General features: G+C 28.3%; 2 protein-coding genes across 3 annotated transcripts; one reads left to right on the forward strand and one right to left on the reverse strand.

The window, feature by feature from the left end:
* The first annotated feature begins 1,128 nt into the window (after positions 1 to 1,128).
* Positions 1,129 to 11,373, forward strand: LOC145190427 (extended synaptotagmin-2-like). 2 transcript variants are annotated; one of them, XM_090090730.1, is made up of 19 exons: positions 1,129 to 1,296; positions 1,434 to 2,052; positions 2,918 to 2,959; positions 3,094 to 3,231; positions 3,330 to 3,406; positions 4,404 to 4,473; positions 4,868 to 4,957; positions 5,229 to 5,284; positions 5,399 to 5,519; positions 5,604 to 5,703; positions 7,557 to 7,630; positions 7,836 to 7,918; positions 9,067 to 9,115; positions 9,195 to 9,284; positions 9,973 to 10,029; positions 10,527 to 10,601; positions 10,752 to 10,838; positions 10,936 to 11,082; positions 11,191 to 11,373. In XM_090090730.1, exons 2-19 carry the CDS (start codon positions 1,759 to 1,761, stop codon positions 11,224 to 11,226), a joined length of 1,686 nt encoding a protein of 561 aa, XP_089946856.1. In that variant the 5' UTR covers positions 1,129 to 1,296; positions 1,434 to 1,758; the 3' UTR covers positions 11,227 to 11,373. The 2 variants fall into 2 exon arrangements, with proteins under 2 accessions (XP_089946856.1, XP_089946857.1); XM_090090731.1 differs by lacking the exons at positions 1,129 to 1,296; positions 1,434 to 2,052 and adding an exon at positions 2,652 to 2,817.
* Positions 11,374 to 14,265: 2,892 nt separating this feature from the next.
* On the reverse strand, positions 14,266 to 21,571 carry LOC145190387 (kelch-like protein 23). Its single transcript, XM_080067231.2, has 6 exons — positions 21,296 to 21,571; positions 19,011 to 19,759; positions 18,540 to 18,722; positions 15,312 to 15,550; positions 14,664 to 14,878; positions 14,266 to 14,575 (listed from the first exon to the last, which is right to left on the reverse strand). Exons 1-6 carry the CDS (start codon positions 21,512 to 21,514, stop codon positions 14,450 to 14,452), a joined length of 1,731 nt encoding a protein of 576 aa, XP_079923357.2. The 5' UTR covers positions 21,515 to 21,571; the 3' UTR covers positions 14,266 to 14,449.
* Between the last annotated feature and the right edge of the window lie 92 nt (positions 21,572 to 21,663).

Raw genomic sequence — 21,663 nt, forward strand, 5'->3', positions numbered from 1 at the left:
TTTTAAATGCGTTTGGTGACCATAATTTGCCAACGACCATTTTAGCCTTAAAGAATTTAACTTACAGATTTAATATTTCCTATTTTGTTGTTTCAACTATGGTGTTTTTTTCCCCTACAATTTCTTTATAAATGCATTTATTTGCGACTGCTTGTTGAAGATAATCTTTGTTTATGCACAATAAGTCATTGCATTTTACATTACAAACAGTTCTCGGTGTAAATTACATATAAATATTGAAATTCTTCAAACAAGTTACTTTTTCTATTCCCTTTACAAATGTTTAATTGGAATGTAACTCCTTTGAACTCAAATGATTAGAAGACATTTTGATTTCAGCTCTGTTAGTGAAGCAGTATTAAAAACTATTAATGAGGTACAGAAAGAACATTTTTTGTTCTCGATCTTTTGAAGTGATTCAAAATCAAGAGCTCTCTCGATATAAAACGCTCTTATTTAATGATGCTTACTTTGGGTATTTTCGTTTTAACACTTTAGATGATTCTACCTGCTCTCGTACAATCACTAGATTAAAGTTATTGTTATGGAGAAAGTAAGTCAGCTCACTGGATTTACAAATAGGCGAGTAAGGTTTATTTAAGAACAAATCTTGTTTCAGGTCAGAACTCACAAAGTAAATGATTTGTTCAAATAAAAATAATACAACTTTGAATTAAAAGTTCTGAAGATTACGTGAGCTAATTCAAGTATAATTTTCTATTTCCATTTTGCAAGCCTTTATTAAACTTATTCGATCAGCGAAGCGTTATAATGTTTTATTTGGTTGATTTTAGTAACCATGAAGCTTTTAGTTTGTTTAAAAAAAATATTTAAAAAAATCCGAAAATAACTAATTTTGTTTTGTTTAATTTTATTCACAATAAACTTTTTTTGCTTTCTTAAAGTTGAGCACATTTATCCTTAAAAACTTCCTTTTTCTGTTTTTTAGAAATAAAATTTATTTTAATTTGGTCTTAAAGTATTAGAAGCCACTTCCCTATTTTTATAGAATTCAAAATTGTTGATTTTTGCCATAAATTAATCAATAAGCGAAATTGATAAGCGTTTGGTCTGCAAATTTATTCCTATTTTTTCCCTTCTTCATAGTTGTTGAATACAACGTATAGCGACTAATCGGACGGTGTTATGCACAATAAGACCACGTGATTTTTTTTTTCATTTTAGAGTTACTAATACCATCATATTGCTTTTCATGAGTTCTACATTTTACTTAGACCTGATGATAGCTAATGAATTGACTATTTTTAAAGACCAAAAGACCATGGCACAAAATTTGTAATCCCTATTTTGATTTCTAATCCATTCAATTTAAAATTTTAATTGGCTTTTATTCAAGAAATGCGAAAAATGTTTGTGGTCTTGTATTGCACAACACTGTCCAATTATGCACCTCAATTGCCTGTTCCTTTTAGGTTGTCGGAAAGGTCTATAAATGCACATTACTTTTGAAAGCGACAGATAAAACGTTCTCAAAAGCGCCGATCATAAACGCCCGCTTGACTGCAAGAAAAGTTTTAACTATTTTTTAGTTAAATTCAATTCAAAAACTAATAATACGCGGTTAGAGCAACAAACATTCATAGAAATTATTAATGAAATATTTTATCATGCTGCTAGGTTATCAAAATTCAAGAATGGAAAATATCATAACTTACAAATGGCTTAATTTAACATTTTTTAAATGCACAATATCAATACATCAAATACGACAGATGCTTCAAAAGCAACTAACTAAATATGGCTGAGAATTCCATGTGTAAGGTTTCTCTTACTAAGAGCCAAAAAACATTTATCTACACGTTTATGTCTGCATTATTTTCCTGGACTGTTGGTTGGTTCGGGTTTAGCTGGTCATGGGTTTTAGGCTTTCTTGTAATGAGTTTATTTTGGAAATTCAATGCTAGAAAAAAGCAGTTGAGTTATGAACTCATAAAAAGTATTTATGATAATAATAACACTGATAGTAAAGACATCAACAAAGAAAGGCAGACTTTTACTGTAAAAGACAAGTTTAATAGTGTCCCTTCTTGGGTATGTTATCATTTCTAAACTTATAAAATGTTTTGTAAAGTTAAATAAAAGGTATATTTATTATTTAGTGAAATATATTTAAAATATTATAAAACATTTAAAAATTTATTTTAATATCATAAGCTCTGTTTTCCCAAGTGAGAATTACTTACTGCAAATTACAAAGGCTTTTTTTTTTTCACATGGCGGTTTCAATTTTTTAGAATAGAACTTCAACAAAAAATTTTAGTAAATTGAAAATGTTTGGTGTTTATAGTTATGAAATTAAACAGATGATAAAAAGAAATGAGTTGAAAATGAAACTTCATAATTTATAATACCCATATTTTGTTTTGTTTGGGCCAACAGTTGCTTTGTTTTGACCAACATTGGTTTTATACTTAATGCTGCTGATTGATATTATTGATAACTTAAATACGTTTTAAATGTTAAAAACATTTTTGAATAAAGATTATTCCTATTGACTTTTTGTAAAAACAATTATCCAATTTAACATATGGTAAACAGCTGAATTCACAGAGTTTACTAAAAAAATTACCACTTAATAATTTATATAAATAGTTAGAAAACAATGTTTTGGGAAAGGAAAAAAATAAGTTAGTCAAACTTGTAAAACTTAAAACAGATGGTAAACAGCTGATAGAATTTACTTAATAAATTACCACTTAACAATTTATATAAATAGAAAACAATATTTTTGAAAAAAAAAACAACAAAAAAAAAACAAGTTAAACTTGTGAAACTTGAATGGCTTGCAAAGAAAGTGTAAGAATTGTATCTTATAATACAATGTGATTTAATTCTTAGATTTTAGTCAACAGTGTTTTAAAAGATATTATTTATACTTATATTATTTATATTTTAGGTAAATTTCCCAGATGTTGAAAGGGCAGAATGGCTGAACCAAGTTTGTTTCTTTTTTATATATATATATACTTTTTGTAGAAAATTTCACATAATTACTTTTTAATTCTTTAGCATCTTTTTTATTGTATTTTTCTGTTTCTTTCTGTTTATTTATTTGTGTTTTTGTTACTATAGATAATCAAACAGTTCTGGCCTTTTTTTTCAAAAATGGTGGCAGACATTTTAAAGGAAAAAGTTGAACCTGAGATTAAAAAAAAACTTCCCTCAACAATTAAATCTCTTAAGTTCACAAAAACAGATCTGGGAAACAAAGTAAAGATTGTGTGCCAGTAATATTTTCATCAGTTTTTTAAAATTAAGAAATACTAAATTATTTAGGTTTCTTGATTCTTCGTATTTTTTTTTGTTAGCCATTACGACTTGGTGGTATAAAGGTTTACACAGATCACATCTCCCCAAATGAAATTATTGCTGATATTGAATTAGTGTGAGTAATTATGTTTTTTCGTATTCTTTTTTTTAACTTTTCTGCTACCCTGTTACAGTGCTGGCCACTCCTGATGTTTTATAAAGATGCTAGTAAATTGCATGTACAAAAAAAAAAAAGGAAAAAAAACTACAAAAAGATGTCATTTAAATTCCAAAACAATACAAGGCATAGAAAAGTTTTATTTACATAAAACATACATTTATAAACAAGATAAATTACTTTTTCTAATCATCGATTAATGTGATAAATTAATCTTTTAGCATTTTTTGTCAATAAAACCTTTGATAAAAGCAAAAAATTTTGAATTTCTGCAATAATGGAGTTCCTAAACTAGTCTATCTTGTGTCATTGTCAACTGCAGATAACTTTTGATTAATTTTAATTTAGAAAGTCTTTCTCCTCTTGCTACAGTAATAACTATTGTCAGCAAAATTTGCATTATGATCCATATATTTGGGATATATGGATCATAATGCGAATCTTGGGTTGTATCCTGTTTTAGAAAGGTTAACACATTGAGTGAAGCAATTATATCCCTGATCAGAATTAGAAAGCAAATGTTTAATGATGATTAGTTCATCACAGAATAGAGTACGAAAAATGTGCTATCCTCGTACAATATAAGACCTTGCGCCGCCCGCCCCCCCCCCCCCCCCCCCTTTTTTTTTTTTTTTTTTTTTTTTCATTTTTATGATAAAATAAAAGGGTCTAATGTATTAGTATTTTAATTCATTATTAAATTATTAATTTTTACTAGAAATTAAATTACATTTTACTTGATTTAGAAATCATTATCATGCTAAGAGAACTATGCTTGCTGAAAATTAGTGACAACAATTTTACTATATTTAAAGTCCAATTTAACTTGGTTGTAGTAGCGTAGCTTTGTAATGTAGCTCTATATATTGTGTTGTAGATAATATACTAGCCTTCTATCCTAAAATTAATCAAAGCATAAAAGCTTTTTTTGAGTTTCACATATATTTTTATGTAGGTATGCCGGGGATGCATTACTAGAGGTTTCACTAGATAATGGTATTGCTGCTGGTATATCTGACATACAAGTAATTTTCCTTTTTTATTCTGTTTTGTATATTGTAGTTTTAAGTTGCCACATAAAATTTTATTCTTTTATCCAAAATTAAGTTGCAAGATTTAATTTTAAATTAAAATCAAAAAATCTGCTGCTTTTTAGTGTTTTTTACTTTTACCATAAACCTCCATTATTTTACCATAAACCTCCATTATTTTACCATAAACCTCCATTATTTTACCATAAACCTCCATTATTTTACCATAAACCTCCATTATTTTACATTACGTTTCTCCATTTTGTTAGGAAAGGATCTTCCTCACTTTATTACCTATATTTTTACCTATATTATTTTATATACCTAAATTTTCTGTAATTAATTGTTTGTTAATATTTTACTACTAATATTTTTGTGGCTTGCATAGGTTCATGGGACACTTCGAGTGGAAATAGCTCCTTTATTGACAAAATCTCCATTAATTGGTGGAATTTCATTATATTTTCTTGATACACCAGTAAACTTCTTTTTTGATTCTTTCTTTCATTAGGTGATGGGATTATTTTTAAATTGCTTAAGGAACACAAAGGAATTGTTATTGTTAATGTTTTTAGAAAACATGAGGTCTTTTATTTAACTATTACAGGGAGAGATAAGGAGGTGGTGGGGCAAGGAGGGAGGATGTTACATTTTTATTATAATAGAAAAATTCAAATTATTGTGTAAAATTGTTGTCTGGTTTATAATTTCTGTCATTGTTAACTTCACACACCTATGTTTACTTGTAGGAGCTAAATTACGATTTTAGAAATCTGTTGAATGTTCTTGATGCACCTGGAATTAGGCATGAATTGATAGTTTTATTTTTCTGCATAAAATGTTTAGTATTATTATGACTGTAATATTATAGTTTCTAATACCAATAGCTTGTATTTATTAATAGTGCATTATATTTTAGTCACATCGTGAAAAACTTGTTAAAAGATACCATTGAAAGTTTTGTGGTTTACCCCAATCGTATAAAGATTCCACTTGGAGAACCAGCAGATTCAGATGCTTTCAGATTCCCACGCCCTAAAGTAAATATATTTGGTTGTCTTATACCTAACAATTAGGCAAAATACTCTATGAACTGTTATATTCTCATAAAAAATTCCCCTTAGGGAGTAGTAAAGATTAACATCTTGGAAGCAAAGGATCTTGTTGCTAAAGACAACAATTTGTTCACGAAAAACTCATCTGATCCGTACGTCGTAACAAAAGGTGATTTTGTTTGAACTTCTTACAAAAATAGAAAAAACAAAAAAATGTTTATGGTTTCAGAGAGAACTTCAAACTACTGAGTTTAATAATTTCCTTGTTCAGAAAAAATTTACTGATAATTTGGTTACAATTATGAATCTGAAATAACTTCACAATTGTGAAAAAAAAGTTTCAATGATATTTTGGTCAAGATTACATAATGGACAAAAAATATCACAATTACAAAAGTAAATTTTAAAATTTGAATTGAATTACTGGTCACAGTTGCAAAGCTGCCAAAAACTTCAGAGTTGCAAGGAAAAAAAATCCTGATTTTCTTTTCTTTTTTAATTGGAGGTTTTATTAAAACAGAAGAGAATATCTGCAATCAGGACACCACATCCTAAGCTGCATAGTTTGCTCTGCCCAAGTCATGCAAAAGATTGCTAACATGCATTATGATTAAGTTTGTGAAACTTAATTGACATGAGTTGCAAATGTATAGCTCGTACGTCCCTAAGAATAATTGTGAGATTTCCTATGATTCTCCTTTTGTTGATTCTTGTTGTTGAAGTCTAAATTTTGCTGAGTTGATGATGTTCCTGAAATACAAATTACACTTTAAATTTTTCTCATGTTTTACGCAAAAGTTTAAGTTTTGAAATATATTAAGAATCAAAGTTTTTTTTTTTTCTATTTCCAAAATCTACTACATCCAGCGTATGTTAAGAGTTTCAACTTTTTTTGGTGATTCATAATTTTAAATTCATAGTTAAGTTACTTTTATTTGTAATATTTGTAATCGTAATATTTCTGTGAAATTGTTTTTGTAATTCTGATTTTTTGGTCAATTCATAGTTGTGAACCAATGAAAGTGGTGAAATTTTTTTATTGCAACTAACTTTTTTGGATGTTTTCTTTTCGTAACTAAAATAGAATTATAAATATTTTTTCATATTTCTATTTTATTTTAATTGTTTTTAGCCAATTTGTAGTTCTGACAAATGCATTGGGAGCTTTGTTGAATATAGCCAATTTATAATTCTGAAGATACTTTTATCTAACTTCACTTTTACCCAACTTTAGAAATTTTCAAAGTTTTAAATTAATATTGATATTAGTATGTATGTATGTATGTATGTATGTATGTATGTATGTATGTATGTATGTATGTATGTATGTATGTATGTATGTATGTATGTATGTATGTATGTATGTATGTATGTATGTATGTATGTATGTATGTATGTATGTATGTATGTATGTATGTATGTATGTATGTGTATGTATGTTACATTTGAACAATTTTAACTGACATAAAAAAGAGACCAAAGTATTTTATTTCCTAAGTAGTTTTATCAAAAGCAAAAATAGTAATAATAAAAGCCACCACTAAAAAGAGGTTACCAATCTACAACCTACGTGTCATCTTTTCATAAAGAGGTACAGGCTTTACATGTCACCCTTTCTTAAAGAAGTGCTAATACTAAATGAACAACTTACAAGTTTATTATATATACATTTCTTTTGTTGACATTTTTGAGATTATTTCTAATAACTTTTCTTTACTGGATACTTGTTTTTTTGACAAAACAATACAAACTTTCAACAAAAGAATATTTATTTTTCATGCGTGTGCAAGTGTGACTGACTTGCTGCTTGATTGGAATGCATAAAACGTATTTATTTACTGTGTATGCATTTATAAATACTATGTTAAATACATTATGTATTTTGTTCAAATGCAAAAAAACATTTTTAAACTAAATAGAAAGCTCTACTTCTGCATTTTAAAAACAAAGTTTTTTTTTATTGTTTATTTCTTTATATAAATAATTTTACTTTTTTATAATAAAAAAAAAAATTTTCCTTAGTGGGAACCTTTATTCACAAGACATCTGTTATACAAAAATCTCTAAATCCAAAGTGGAATAATGAGGCAGCAATAGTAAGTTTTGAAGTAATTTTTATTGGACAATTCCACATTTCTGCTAATCAGAAATGCTAACCTGATAGGTGAAGATAAATTCTCATTTTATTACAAACATAAAATTTTACTTTGAGGATTTTTTATGAATCTCAACACACACACGCACACACAGCGTGTGTGAGAGAGATGCATGTTAAGAGTTTATGATATTACTTTTGTTTAGGTGTTTGTTGAAACGATAATCGGTAAGAAGATAACGTTTGACTTATTTGACTCTGATGGTTTACAAGACGATGATCTAGGAAGGTAATTGTGTTGAAATAAAATTCAAGTTGTTTTCATGTGTTCTAAAAGAAACTATCTACTTTGTTTTACTTAAATTTACTTTGTTTTTACTTATAACTTTTTATTGGATTTACTAATATACAAAGTGTTAACAATAAATGAAGTTTAATTCTAACAACTTTTTTTACATTAAGTTATGAAGGTTATATCTAATAAATGGACCCCATTAAAGCAGTGACAAATTTGGGCTCTTTTTATTGCATTTTCCATAACAGAACATAGCAAATCTTGTAATATGTTTGGAATTTTGGCTCTTATGTTTTATTTTAAATGATCTATAGTTGGTGGCTTGTTCATGCATACTTTAGACTTCAGATATCCCCACAGAAAAATCTCTGGATCTGTTAAATTTGGTGACCTGGTAGGCAAATTAAAATCACTATATTTGGAGATGATGTAATCAGGAAATATACATTAATTGTTTCTCAAGCAGTATGGGCTGTAGCACTGCCCAGTTGAAAACATATATAAAACATATTGTTTCTCCATGCCATACAGTAACCTTACACAAATGTAAAAGCCTTGAGTAAGTTAGCCTGGGATTTGCAATTTCTCAGAACCTACAGTTATGGATTTTGCTCTATATTTTCTAATGATAGCTCTGCCAGTTAGGTCTTCCTGTTTAAAAAGTAGTAAAAGAGGATTTCATCCTAGAAATTATTGTTGAAATTCAGATTGTTAAAATAATTTAAATATTCTTTCATGCATACATCAACGCTATTGTAGCACTATGTTGTGAAGTGTAATTATCCAAAATCTTTTGAGTTTATCTTCAATTATCTGAAAATAAAATACAGAAGAAGTGATTAGTTTAAAGGGTATAAACAAATAAAATCAGATAGTGACTTTTAGGACACCCTGTATGTTATTAGTATATGTAAATAACTTCTTGGTAGTGTAGTGATTTCTGCTTATAAAAAAAATGAATTTTTGTTTTCTCTTAACTCATATCTTTTTTCGCGTCCTCCTTTTCTTTTTTTCCTCCTTTCCTCCCCTTCCACTTGTCCCACTCTTTTCTAAAAATAAATCCTGAGTGCACCATTTCTTTGTTCAAAACCATTTTTTACCTTTTTATACAAAAAAGTAACAACAAGTTTCTTTTACATTAGTGCGTCTTTGAACCTTCATCAAGTGGTTGACTCCAGTTCTATTGATTTGGTGAGTTTGTGTATCTTTTTAATGTAAAATCTGAAATTCTGAACTGATCATTGATTTTTTCAAATCTGTTAAAATTTAGTGGCTTCCTCTCAAGAATACTCCTTCCGGTTCTCTTCATGTTAACTATGGATGGTTTAATTTCAGTGATAGCATCAAAGACTTAAAGAAAGTAAGTTGATGTCAACATTAGTGAAACAGTATTTTCATAATAGTTTCTGTTCTGGGATAATGTATCTTACAGTTTGCATCTGTATTTCTTGAATGCAAATATGTACTAGAGTATTTATTTGTGTGCACAATTATTCATGCAGTTTACACTCATACAATTATCCATTTTAAAAAGATATTTAAGCTTCTCCACAATAAATTGCTTCACATTTGTAAATGTTTTAATTAAAGTTTAAATTCTACAGCTTGGATTTTATATCTCGCTACACTCTATGCTTCTACAGTGTGTGGTGGCAAATTAAGCAAAAAAATTATTTTAGCATCACTGAACCATGAACAATGTTTCCACAAAAAACTGAGATGAGAGAGACTTTTATAATCTGAGAAAAATTATCTTGATATGCACATGTTTCTATGCAAATAAGAAAACTTGATACAATTTATTTTCTTTTCAATTTTTCACATTTTTCAAGTTGCATTTTCCTGTGGGTTACGATATTGGCAATGGGCGCCTCAAGCTATTAAAATCACGTTGAAAATTTATGCACCAAAAAAACTTATTGCAAAACTTGTACCTTAAAAAAATCGCGAATTTTTTTTTTTTTTTTTCAGTTTTTAAAATTTTTCTTAATTCTTAAAATAAATCTTAAAATGGTTCTTAAAATGATTCTTAAAATCTTCTTCTTCAGGGAAAAGGAGAACAATCCTGTTTGTTTGTGCTGCTTGATTACGCCACGGGTTTACCTGTAATTCCTTTTTAAGATTTTTTAATTTTTTTACGTTTATTTTTATCATATTTTTTACGTTTACTTTTATCATATTTTTTACGTTTATTTTTATCATATTTTTTACGTTTATTTTTATCATATTTTTTACGTTTATTTTTATCATATTTTTTACGTTTATTTTTATCATATTTTTTACGTTTATTGTTATCATATTTTTTACGTTTATTTTTATCATATTTTTTACGTTTATTTTTATCATATTTTTTACGTTTATTTTTATCATATTTTTTACGTTTATTGTTATCATATTTTTTACGTTTATTTTTATCATATTTTTTACGTTTATTTTTATCATATTTTTTACGTTTATTGTTATCATATTTTTTACGTTTATTGTTATCATATTTTTTACGTTTATTGTTATCACATTTTTCTATTCCAAACTGCTGATGAAAAAAAAAAAAAAAAAAAAACACGAACAGATTTTTTCTAATATTTTCTTTTTTTTACTTCAGGCAACAAATTTAAAAAAAGATACTGTCAGTGCGTTCGTGGAAATCACGATTAACAACAAAACCGTCCAATCAAAGGTGGACTTTATGTGAAATGTCGAAATTTTTTAAATAGAATATTTGAAGGTTTAAATGATATTTTTGACAAAGTTTTTTTTTTTGGATGAAACTGTTTTGTGTAGGTTAAAGATTTTTTAACCTGATTTTTTGTTGATCCATTATTTTAAGACTCAACGCAATACAAAACGACCTGTGTGGGAGGAAGTGTTTACGTTCTTCCTCAGTGATCCTCTTAAGGACATCCTAAAACTGAAAGTAAAATTTTCTTCAACATCTATCTTCCTCATTGCAACGTGCTTTTGTTAACCCGATAATTAGATGCATTTTTTATAAAGATTAACTTACGTCACAGGTTTATGATGAGAACGGAGAGCCTCTTGGGAAAATTGAGTATGAAATTTCTGCCCTTGTTGATCTTCAAAGCATGTGCCTGAAACAAAATTTTGCGTTAAAAGATTGCTTTGAAAATGCTCAGATATTCATGTCTCTTGAACTAAAGGTTTTAAATGTTTCCGACGTTTCTTTTGTTCAGTTTACACTTTATTCTGTTGTTACATTTTGTTCAGTTTGCTTGCACTATTTTTCTTATTTTACGCTGTTTTTTTAGGCGTTGGTTCCTCCGAACGTGGTTTCTTCTAAGTAACCATTGTTTAATGCGTTCAGTGCAACATCAATTTGAGGAAGTTCCGTCCAAAACGTGTTAAAGCGTGCGGAAGCAACTTCAAGATGGAGCATAGTATGTTTTTAACACTGAATATTTATCATGGTAAATTAATTTCAATAATAAAAATATTAATTATAATGAAATTAGTTTGTTTATATTATGTAAATAAATTATTAGTCATTTTAAATGGGAAAATTAACTGCAGTGTAAATATTGTTAAATATTTAAAGAGTCTATTTCAACAATATGAATGTAAATTTTTTTTTTTGGGTAATTTTTATGGGATTAATAAATGTTGTTTGTTTTTTGCTGAGTAAATGAAATTTAAAATCCTTAAATTAAAAAAAAAATTTTATCGCAAAATTAGTTTTGTATGGAAAATAATTTCGTATTCGTGTTTTTAATTTTTTGAAAAATTTTCTCATTTGCTATTTGGTGTCGCACCCATATGACTTTAATTATCTAAGAATCTGGTTCCAGAAGAGCATTTTGTGTGTATTTCTTGACTTCTTTGCACAAGCCTCTCAACTTCATTTTTCACTTAATGACATCACCTTTCTCGATATACTGCACTTATTATAAATGTAATCTTTCTTTCTATAAACTAAAACGATTTTTATTTTGAAAGCACTTCTGGAAGTTCTAGCCTGCTTCATGTTACATTTTAAAATTGATATGGTTTATAAAAACGGTTTGAAAGTTATCCTCATTTTGAAACACAAGTGGTAATGTCCAAACAAACAAACAAACAAAATTTGAAAATCTTGTTGAGTTGACGCTTATGTGGCCAGATAATCTCCTCATTGGAGATATCATTACCATCATGCCCAGGCATTATGCATATTTCAATGCAGTGCTTTATATATTATTAAAAATTACATACTGATTTTGCTAATATTTACATTTTTTTAAAAGACCTACATCTGAGTAAATCTGGCGTCCATTTCTTGTAACGGCTTTCTGTCAGGCCGTGTCTCTGTTACGTAACAGCCGTTCATTCAGGTCTTCAAAGTTGTACATGGTAACTTTATAAAAACTAAACCATCATTCAAATGGTAAGTATTGCTAGAATCTCTATTTGCTGATAACCGTTCTATTTTTGTTAAAAGGGCAGAAGTCATTTGTTTTTCAAAATTGAATTCAATCACAAAAAACGATGAAGTTTTTAAAGAAAATAGTTGTTAGTACTACAGAGTGGACTAAAACTCATTTTACTTCTGCACCAAGCAAAACCCTTTGGGGCATGATAGTATTGGGTAGTGTATGATAGTATTAATATAGGAGTCCACGAAAATGTAATTCTCAAATCAAACAATTTTGTCTGAAGAAGAAATATTGATATTTATTTGCCGTCAAAATATAGTTCCGAGACTTTAGAAAAAAATTTTTTTTGGGAAACCATTTTTTAAAAGATGTTGTTTTGTCAAATGCTCTTGGGAAAGAAATTGGTTTCAAAGGTCCTCAAATGCCAACTGAGATCTTTGAGAAATCTTTTTAATCTAAGAAAATTCAACAAAAGTAAAAGTATTTGTGGAGCCTCATTCATGCAATCATTCTTGCATGTAGTGTGTTGAAGGCTTAAAAGATCTTCATAGAAATAGCAAACTTAGACCCTTTTGTTCAACTCGAGAATATCATCCAGAAAAAAGACTGCATGTGCCCACACAGAAAAAGCAAATGATTTTCAAAAAGATATTCATGAGCCCATTCTAAGGTTACTTGTTAAAATCATTATATTAGATTAAATTCCATCTTTTGAGCTCTCTTCCATCTTCACTTGCCTTTTGTGTTGTAAATCACCAATACAAAAAACTCAGCTTTATCTGGACAAAAAAGAAAAGTGACCAAAATCGGTCAACATCCAGGAAATTTGTCAATAATCTTCTTTATCACTTGATGATTTAGGATGTGTTCATGGGCGTTTAAAACACCATTAAGAGGCACTACAAGAACTCGAGTACGAGGTTGACCTTCTGTTCTGGAAACCAAAGTTTTTACCATTTTGTTTTTTTTTTCTATAAAAAAATAGTTACGAGAAGACAGTTCTAAGATAATTACGATAGACTAATTATGATATAAAAATGATTTGTTAAAGAAATTTATTAGAAATGGGGTTAACATCTTAAATTATTTTAAAGTTATTCACTATTGACAGCCGAAATTCTAATGAATAATAGAAAAAGAGCGAGATTGGTTATCTGCTGATGTGTATTAAATATATATATATATATATATATATATATATATATATATATATATATATATATATATATATATATATATATATATATATATATATATATATATATATATATATATATATTGTGATGTGCTCCATGTGGATCTGATAGATTTAAAACCATCGATTTAGTCTTGAACTTTTATGTAACCTCGTTGAAAAATTATTGAAATAAAAATATTTTTTTTAAATTTATGTTTGATATGTTAATTTATGAATATTGTTTGGTTGAACAACCCTATTAAAGTATTATTGTTGTTGCTATTAAGCATGAGCTGCATCAACTTGAGATTAATAGATCTTGGAAAACCCATCAGAAAATTAGAACATCATATTAAATTTAAAAAATGTATCACCAATTCCACTTATGAAGGAGACGTTTGAAAAAACGTTGTGACCTCAGTGATTTACAATTCTCTAAAAATTCCTAAAAAGTCCTCTCTTATACAAAATGCAGACATCTACCTCAACTTTAAAACAATGTTAAAAGCCGAGCAAGTTTACGTAAGGGAATGCAGCACAAAGAATTTCAAACAAATCAGTACATGTGTCGGTTTCTTACAGACTTTAATTTTTACAATAATAACAACATTAGTTATGCATTGAGATTTTTTAAAATATGTAATTTTTCTTTTATACAACTATATCTACAAATATACATAAGCGTACATGAACGAAGGTATAATGCGGAGATGACGTCTAAATTTTATAAATATTACTAATACAGCTGTAGAAATATGGAATTCATGCCTCTTTGAAACCACTGTATATGTGTGCGTGTGTGTGCGTGCGTGTATGTATGTCTTTATATACATATATATATATATATATATATATTTATTAAAAATAATAATATTAATAATACAAATAACAATTTAAATAATAATAAAAATTATAGTAATAAATACTTATAAATAACCTATACATTGTATATTTTAACGTATAAAAAGTACATTTCTTTTCTTAACCCTTTTCTTCAACATGACTTTCTTTATAACCCATTAGATGTTTGCAAAAGGGCAGGACGATACCAACTCCACCAAATCGAGGCATATTTATCAGTGGTAGTGCTGACCATTGATCGGTTACCTGAAAAAAATTCAAAAAACAAATGTAACTATGGTAACCCTCAAAATATTGTGTGATTATGAGTTATTGTAAAAAGAAGGCAGTTTACCTCGTTGTACCACTCAGCATCATTGCAAGTCTGCATATAACTGTTCATTCCACCAATAGCAACTGCTCTTCCAAAGTATGTAACCATTGTATGACCCCCGCGAGCGTGGACTAAAGGTTCACACATACTCCATGTATTTAAAGCAGGGTCATACTTCTCAACAGTTGAGATGGAGCCAGCATATGAGTTCACTCCTCCAGTTACATAAATATATCCTAAAATAATACAAGTAAATAAATAATAAATTTTCTTATAATGATATAAAATGCATTGGTTTTATGATTAAATGTTTTAATTTTTTCAACAATGTTGAAAGTAAATATCTTAACATGCTTGCCTCATTTTTTTTATGAAAAAGAAAAACATTAAAAATATGTGTAGGAACAATATTAATATAGCAGAAGTATATTTCCTACAACTTTTGATAAAAGTAATTAATGATTTTATGCAAACATGTAAAATTTTGGTGAATAAAATCATTTTTTTCATTTTGCTCCATGTTAAAATAAAACTGCTCAAACTTATATCAACTTTTATCAATCTTTTTTTAAACTGATAAAAAAATATTTACATAAATCAAAAAGTATAACAAAATTTCAACAACTTTTAAAGTAACAAAATTTTGAGCAGTTACTTTGCAAATCTCACCTGATAAAACTGTAACTCCAAGATCACATCTGTTTGTTTTCATGGGAGCAATTGATTCCCATAAGTTGCTATGGGGGCAGAAAGATTCACACACGCTTAACTCACCCAAACTATCTTGAAAACCACCAAATGCATACAGTCGAGAATTGTACTCACAAAGTCCAAAACGACGTCGCCTAGATTTCATAGATGCCACTGCATTCCACTGGTTATTGCACATATCATATCTTTCGACATACCTTTAAGTGAAAATTTTAAGAATGAATAAAAAAAGCCTTTTAAAATAATATTTTTAACAATTTTTCCACATTCTGAATATTTGACATTTGCCAACACTAGAAATATACTCCAAACATATGCCTCTAACAATTGGGATTGTTTGGGTCACAAAGGAACCAAACGAGACCCAACCTGAAAGGTTATTGGATACCAATTAAAGCAAAAAATTTTTTATCAGACCCTGATTACCCTAATGGGTATTACCCGATAACGCCTATAGATTGGGTAGTCAACATTTTTCATACTCGACCTGACTCGATCTTTTGAGTAATTTTAACTATCGGTTATCCAAAAGATATAGAGCCTATTGGTACCCAAACCTGATTACCCGTTAATAAAATAATACTCGAACAGTTCTGTTGTCGGGTATTCTGTGAAAAAAGCCCATTTTGTTCAAAGATAATTGATATTTCTAAAAAAACTACCAAGAGAGGAGTATAACCGCATTAATTTGCATTTCGGTAGTTAAACAAAATATCATCACTTTGCATTTCGGTAGATAAACAAAATTTAATGTATTTTGATTGCCAAAAATACTGTATCTTGCCCTTTATTTGAAATAGTTGACTTTGATTGGTTTTTACAAAAAAATCCAAGGTAAGCCAAAACCAGCAAAAGCAATCGTGAAGCATCATGTGAGCTTTCAGAATTGTTTCCTTTTTGCTTTCAGAATTGTTTTCCTAATTTTAAAATTTTGAAATTAAAATCAGACAAGCATAAAATAGCAAAACATCTTGAAAATGTTTGCTAGCCAAACAAGTGCTTAGTTATCACGAAGTTCAGGCAATACTGATCAGTTGATACTGAAAACTAAGAAGAAAGTGAACATGAAATAGACATTCAAACACTATCTTCAGATAGTATTTGAATGTCTATTTTATGTTTGGTCCGAACAGTGATGAAACCAGAAATCAAATGTGTGCGGGTTTCCAGGTATTAAAAAAATTCAGCACTTGAACAGGTGCCCAATAATTTATCGCTTTTGGTTCCTTAACTGCCTTTGCCTGTTAACTCATTCAGCCATTGTTTTGGGTGCTCGGGCTACTGGGTATTTGATGGGCCTATACCCAAATTTAAGTAAAAGAAGTTCATCAGGTTTGGAATGCATTTTCTGTAAGTGCTCAATTTTTAAAATCTGTTAACATCAGAAAAACAGCTACTTTTTCTATTTTATTTTTAAAATGTGGTTTCTACAGTAGAGTGCAAAAGTTTAGAAACACAGTTTTTTCATTATTTAAAGCAGAACTTTTCACAAACTTTCTCAAATCAGATAAAATTTTTACCAAATGTGGTTCTTGTTAATTCAATTCATAATACAAGCCACAAAAATTATAAATTATAATAATAAATTTTAAATTTTTTTTTAAAAAGGTTTCTGTGCAAAAGTTTAGAAACAATATTATACCCTGCATCATATCTGGTATCATACACTTCAATTAAATCAAGTTTTTGTAAACAAAAACATAGTTAAAGGCTAAATTATTTGTGAAATTAAATAACTCAATTACTTTGAGATATTTTAAAAGCAGTGAAGTTTAAGAGTAATTGTCAAAATAATTATGAAGTTTTATAATTTAACTACTTTGTGATATTTCAAAAGCATGGGAGAGGCTAAGGAAGTTTCAAATGAAATAAAGAAATTAACTATAAACGCTGTAGAAAAAATGACTTACAGAAAGATTTCTGAGCTTTATGATTTTTCAAAACCAGGAATAATTCACAATATCAAGAAATTTCGTCAAAGCAAAACTATTGAAATCAAGCCTTGCACTGGAAGATCTAAAGTTACAACTGAAAAGACCGATAGATTATTGGTAAGGCATTCCATGAAAGACTGTTGAACTTAATGACTGGTCAAAAGTACTTTTCTTTGACGAACCAAAGTTTATTCTTTTAGTTGTGATAGAATTAGGTATGTCAGACGCCCAGTAGGAGACAGACTAAGTCCAAAATATCAGTTATCTACTGTTAAACATGGTGGAGGAAACTTATGGTTTAGGGATGTTTTAGTCATGACAATGTGCAATCTGTTAATTGCATAGAAGGTATTATGGACCAGAGAGTTTATTCAGACATCATGAAGAGTGTTATGCTACCACATGCAAAGAATAAAATGACTCACAAATGAATCTTACAACAAGATAATGATCTAAATCTTTTAAGAACTATCTTAAATCACAAATTATTAAAGTTCTTGAGTGGCCCTCACAAAGCCTAGAACTCAATCCTACTGAGCATCTTTGGGAGTAAATTGACTGCCAATTAGTTGGTAGAAAGCCAACCAACAAAGACTTTTCATTTGTTTTGATTAAAGAATTTCAGTATTATATTCCTTAGGATGTTTTCCTTAACTAATCAACTATTAGATGCCTTGTTGCTGTGATGCTGCTTTGAGTGCAAATGGATATGCCACCAAATACTAATTGTCTAATTAAAACTGACATTTTAATGATTTTTGAAATAAACTTTTATCAAAATTCAGTTGTTTCTAAACTTTTGCATAAAAGCCTCTTCAAAAAAAAAATTAAATTTTAATTAACCATTATAAATTATAATTTTTATGGTTTGTATTATGAATTGAATAAATACAAAGAACATTTTGTAAGAACTTCAGCTGATTTGAGAAAGTTTGTGAAAAGTTATGCTTTAGTTAAAACTGACAGAAATTTAGTGTTTCTAAACTTTTGCACTCTACTGTATATTGTAAACTTTAACAAAAAAGGTAATACTCATATTAAACAAGAAATATTTGGTGAGTGCAGGTACTTGAATGGCTAAAAATAAACCCAAAGCACACATTTTTTCTTATATTTTCAAAGGGGTTTGCCAAATGAAGAAAATGTGTTTATGAATTGCATCCAATCAAATAGTTTAATAATTTGACTTAATAAGGGTGAATTAGAAACTTTACACTGAAAAGAAAAAGTTTGAAATAAACCATGTACCTACCTACATGCTGGCTTTCCTCCACTAGAACCACCAGCTACATATATAACATCATCAATAACAGCTGCCTCAACATCTCCTTGGCACTTTTTCATGGAGGCTAGCCTTTTCCATTTGTTAAGATACTGATCATAACACTCAACTAGTTTTAGTTTTTCCCCAAATCTCATCCCACCAAGAACGTACCTAGATTCATATAGATATTATAAAGATATTTTTAATGGTGATTTTAGTAAAATGCTTTTAATGACATTTTCTAGTTCAAAAAAACGTGATCAATATTGTACAAAAAATTTGTAAAAAGTCAATAATCAGAATTATATTTCATCAATTCTAACACAATTTCAAAATATTTATTGTTAAATGGTTTGAGCTTGTATTAGTATGTATTAAGTATATGTGGCCTAACAATTATCTATTCAATTATATGAATATAAAATGAAGCAAGGTATACAAAAAAAGAATTTAACTTACAGACGATTTCTGACTGTTATGGCAGCAAAAGAGGTTCTTGGTCCATTTAGAGAAAAACCATAGTTCCACTCTCCTAACTGATTATTATAATACTCACAAGTCTTCATTTCCATTAGAAATGACTGCTCACCCCCTAGAATATACATCCACCCAATATATGAATCTCTCATATGGAAATTTTCAATTTGAAATGTATTAAGCATTAAATAATTGTCAATCTTCCTTAAGGATTCTTCATCAAACAACATTAAAGGATGTTGTCTTATTTTATTGAGATCATTTGGTGATATAAACGCCCATCTAACATGCTCTAATAATGCAAAGAGTAATTTTTTTCTGGTTTCCACTTCACCTTCTACCCATCGCACTATTATATAAAATATATCTGCCTCTTTAGTTACATGAAGAGCATCTGATGATAATAGTTTAACAAACATTTCAAATTTAAGAAGTACAAAGCTCTCTGATCTAATTATTTTCTCCCAATTTTTATTAAACATTGACTGTGATTGAGCTAATATATCATTGCAGTGATAAATATCAGCAAAATTCAATATATCAAGACAATTGTCAGTGTTCATGTGATCAATTATAAATTTAGAGCATAGAGCTTTAGCCGTCAGAAATTGTAAAAGATCAGCAGTTTTGAGAAGGATTTGGGCGTTTCTGTCATCAATAGGAAACATGCCAGTGTAAGCGTAATCAACTAAAACAGAAAGTGCTTTTTTGTCCACATCTTTCAAAGAAATCTAAAAGTAAGGGAAATTCAAAAATACACCATTAAATGAAAACTCATTAGTGATTAACAGTTGTGCAAAACAAAATATGCCGTTTTTTTTATTATATGAAAAAGAAATGAAAAAGATATTATACTTCTTGAACTTCCTTTTAAACTTTTTAAAACTATATTTTCCTACTTTTAAAGCTTTCTAATGTGATCTGAAGTTCAATTCTTTGTTAGGACAGAGCACAAAAAAGAATATGAAAAAATGTTGAAAAAGTTTAGGATTAATTTTTTCTGTAAACTTCTAAATTGTTTAGGATGCATCCTAAACAATTTAGAAGTTTACAGAAAAAAAATAACAAAGGGAAGATTCTTACATTCCTCCTGGAAGCAAAATTGGCTAACAGGAAGAATATAAGAATCCTCAGATGGAGCATAAACAATGTTCAGCTCCAACATTAGTCTTACAACACATATTGTAGAGTACATTAAAAATGTTTTGGAGAAAAGTGAAGATTGAAAAAGTTAAAAAAACTTTTCACTACAAATAAAATGGCAGAGCAAAAGGAGCATACTGCTAAATTTAGCCTCATCCGACAGATGTTAACATCTATATTAACAATTTTTAATTTCCTTGAATTCTAAAAGTATCCAAACAAAAAATTTCAGCATCTTAAAAATTTTCTGCATAGAGTGGATAAAATATACTATACTTAGTCATTGAAGATAACAGTATAATAGCTGTAATTGCTCTAATCAAAGATCATCATAATTAAATTTGCTGCACAAGATAAAAAAGTTCCAATCTTGAGATGATTATTGGTTTGTCTCTAAAACTAACTATTGACACCTTAACTATTGACTAACTATTAAAACATTAACTATTGAGTTAACAGTTAACTTTAGAGCAAAAGACTCTTCCGTGTGAAATACACTTTTAATACCCATTATGCTGAATGATTTTACTTTGTTAAAACGTTTAATCTATTAATAACGTCTTTTAAATTTTTAGAGGTATAATAAACACAACTTTTATGAGCATAATTTGTTTAAAAAAGATATGGTAAGCAACATCTACTCTAGCCTGTGAATTTATTTAAAAGGAGTTGTTAGAGTTGTTATATTTTCAAATAAAAAGTAATTCCTTATGTTTAGATCAATAATTTTATACAATACATTTTTATAAAATACAAGGGATGGAGCTGTGGAATTAAATGAATTCTCATCATTTATCAAAGCAATTAATCTATTAATAGTCTTTTAAACTTTTAGAGGTAAAATAAACACCAAACAAATGCTAAAAATTAAAAAAACTATTTATGAAAACAATTACTGCATTAGTGCAAGTTCTAAAAATATTTTGTAGAAGTTGTTTTTAACATTTTTCTCTGCCTAAAGCACCTAAAAGTAAGTTGGAAATCTTTTTTTCTAAATCTTTTGTCTTTTGGAATTACCCTAATGCTCCTACTAAGGTTTTGAAGAATGTGATAAAAAAAAAACAGTGATGATATTATTCTGAAAAAATAATATACCCTAAATTATAAAAACACAATCTGCCAACCTGTCTTTTTTTTTCTTCACACATTCCTACAGTAAACATTGCCTGAAAATATGCACTGGAAGCAGCAAGAACAACTTTGTGAACTTGAAAAAATGCATCTTCACATACTAAAGTAACATCACAAAGAACTCCACATTGTCGAAATTTTAAAAGATTAGCTGATAGCAAAGAGTGATGATCATAGCTTAACGGAGATATTGAAACATTATCTTCTTTCATTATACTTATATATTGATTTAATCTAAGTATGATCAAAAGAAATGTGGAATATTCAAAAGTAAAATCTACTTATACAAAAAAAAAAAAAAAAAAAAAAATTGCACATATTACTGCTTATCATTGACAGCAAAATAGACCTAGCTTTATAT

This window comes from Hydra viridissima, unplaced genomic scaffold (genome assembly GCF_058129835.1).
Source record: "Hydra viridissima isolate aposymbiotic clone 2 unplaced genomic scaffold, HvirCarnegie_v1 scaffold_6, whole genome shotgun sequence".
In the NCBI taxonomy this organism is placed as follows: domain Eukaryota; kingdom Metazoa; phylum Cnidaria; class Hydrozoa; order Anthoathecata; family Hydridae; genus Hydra; species Hydra viridissima.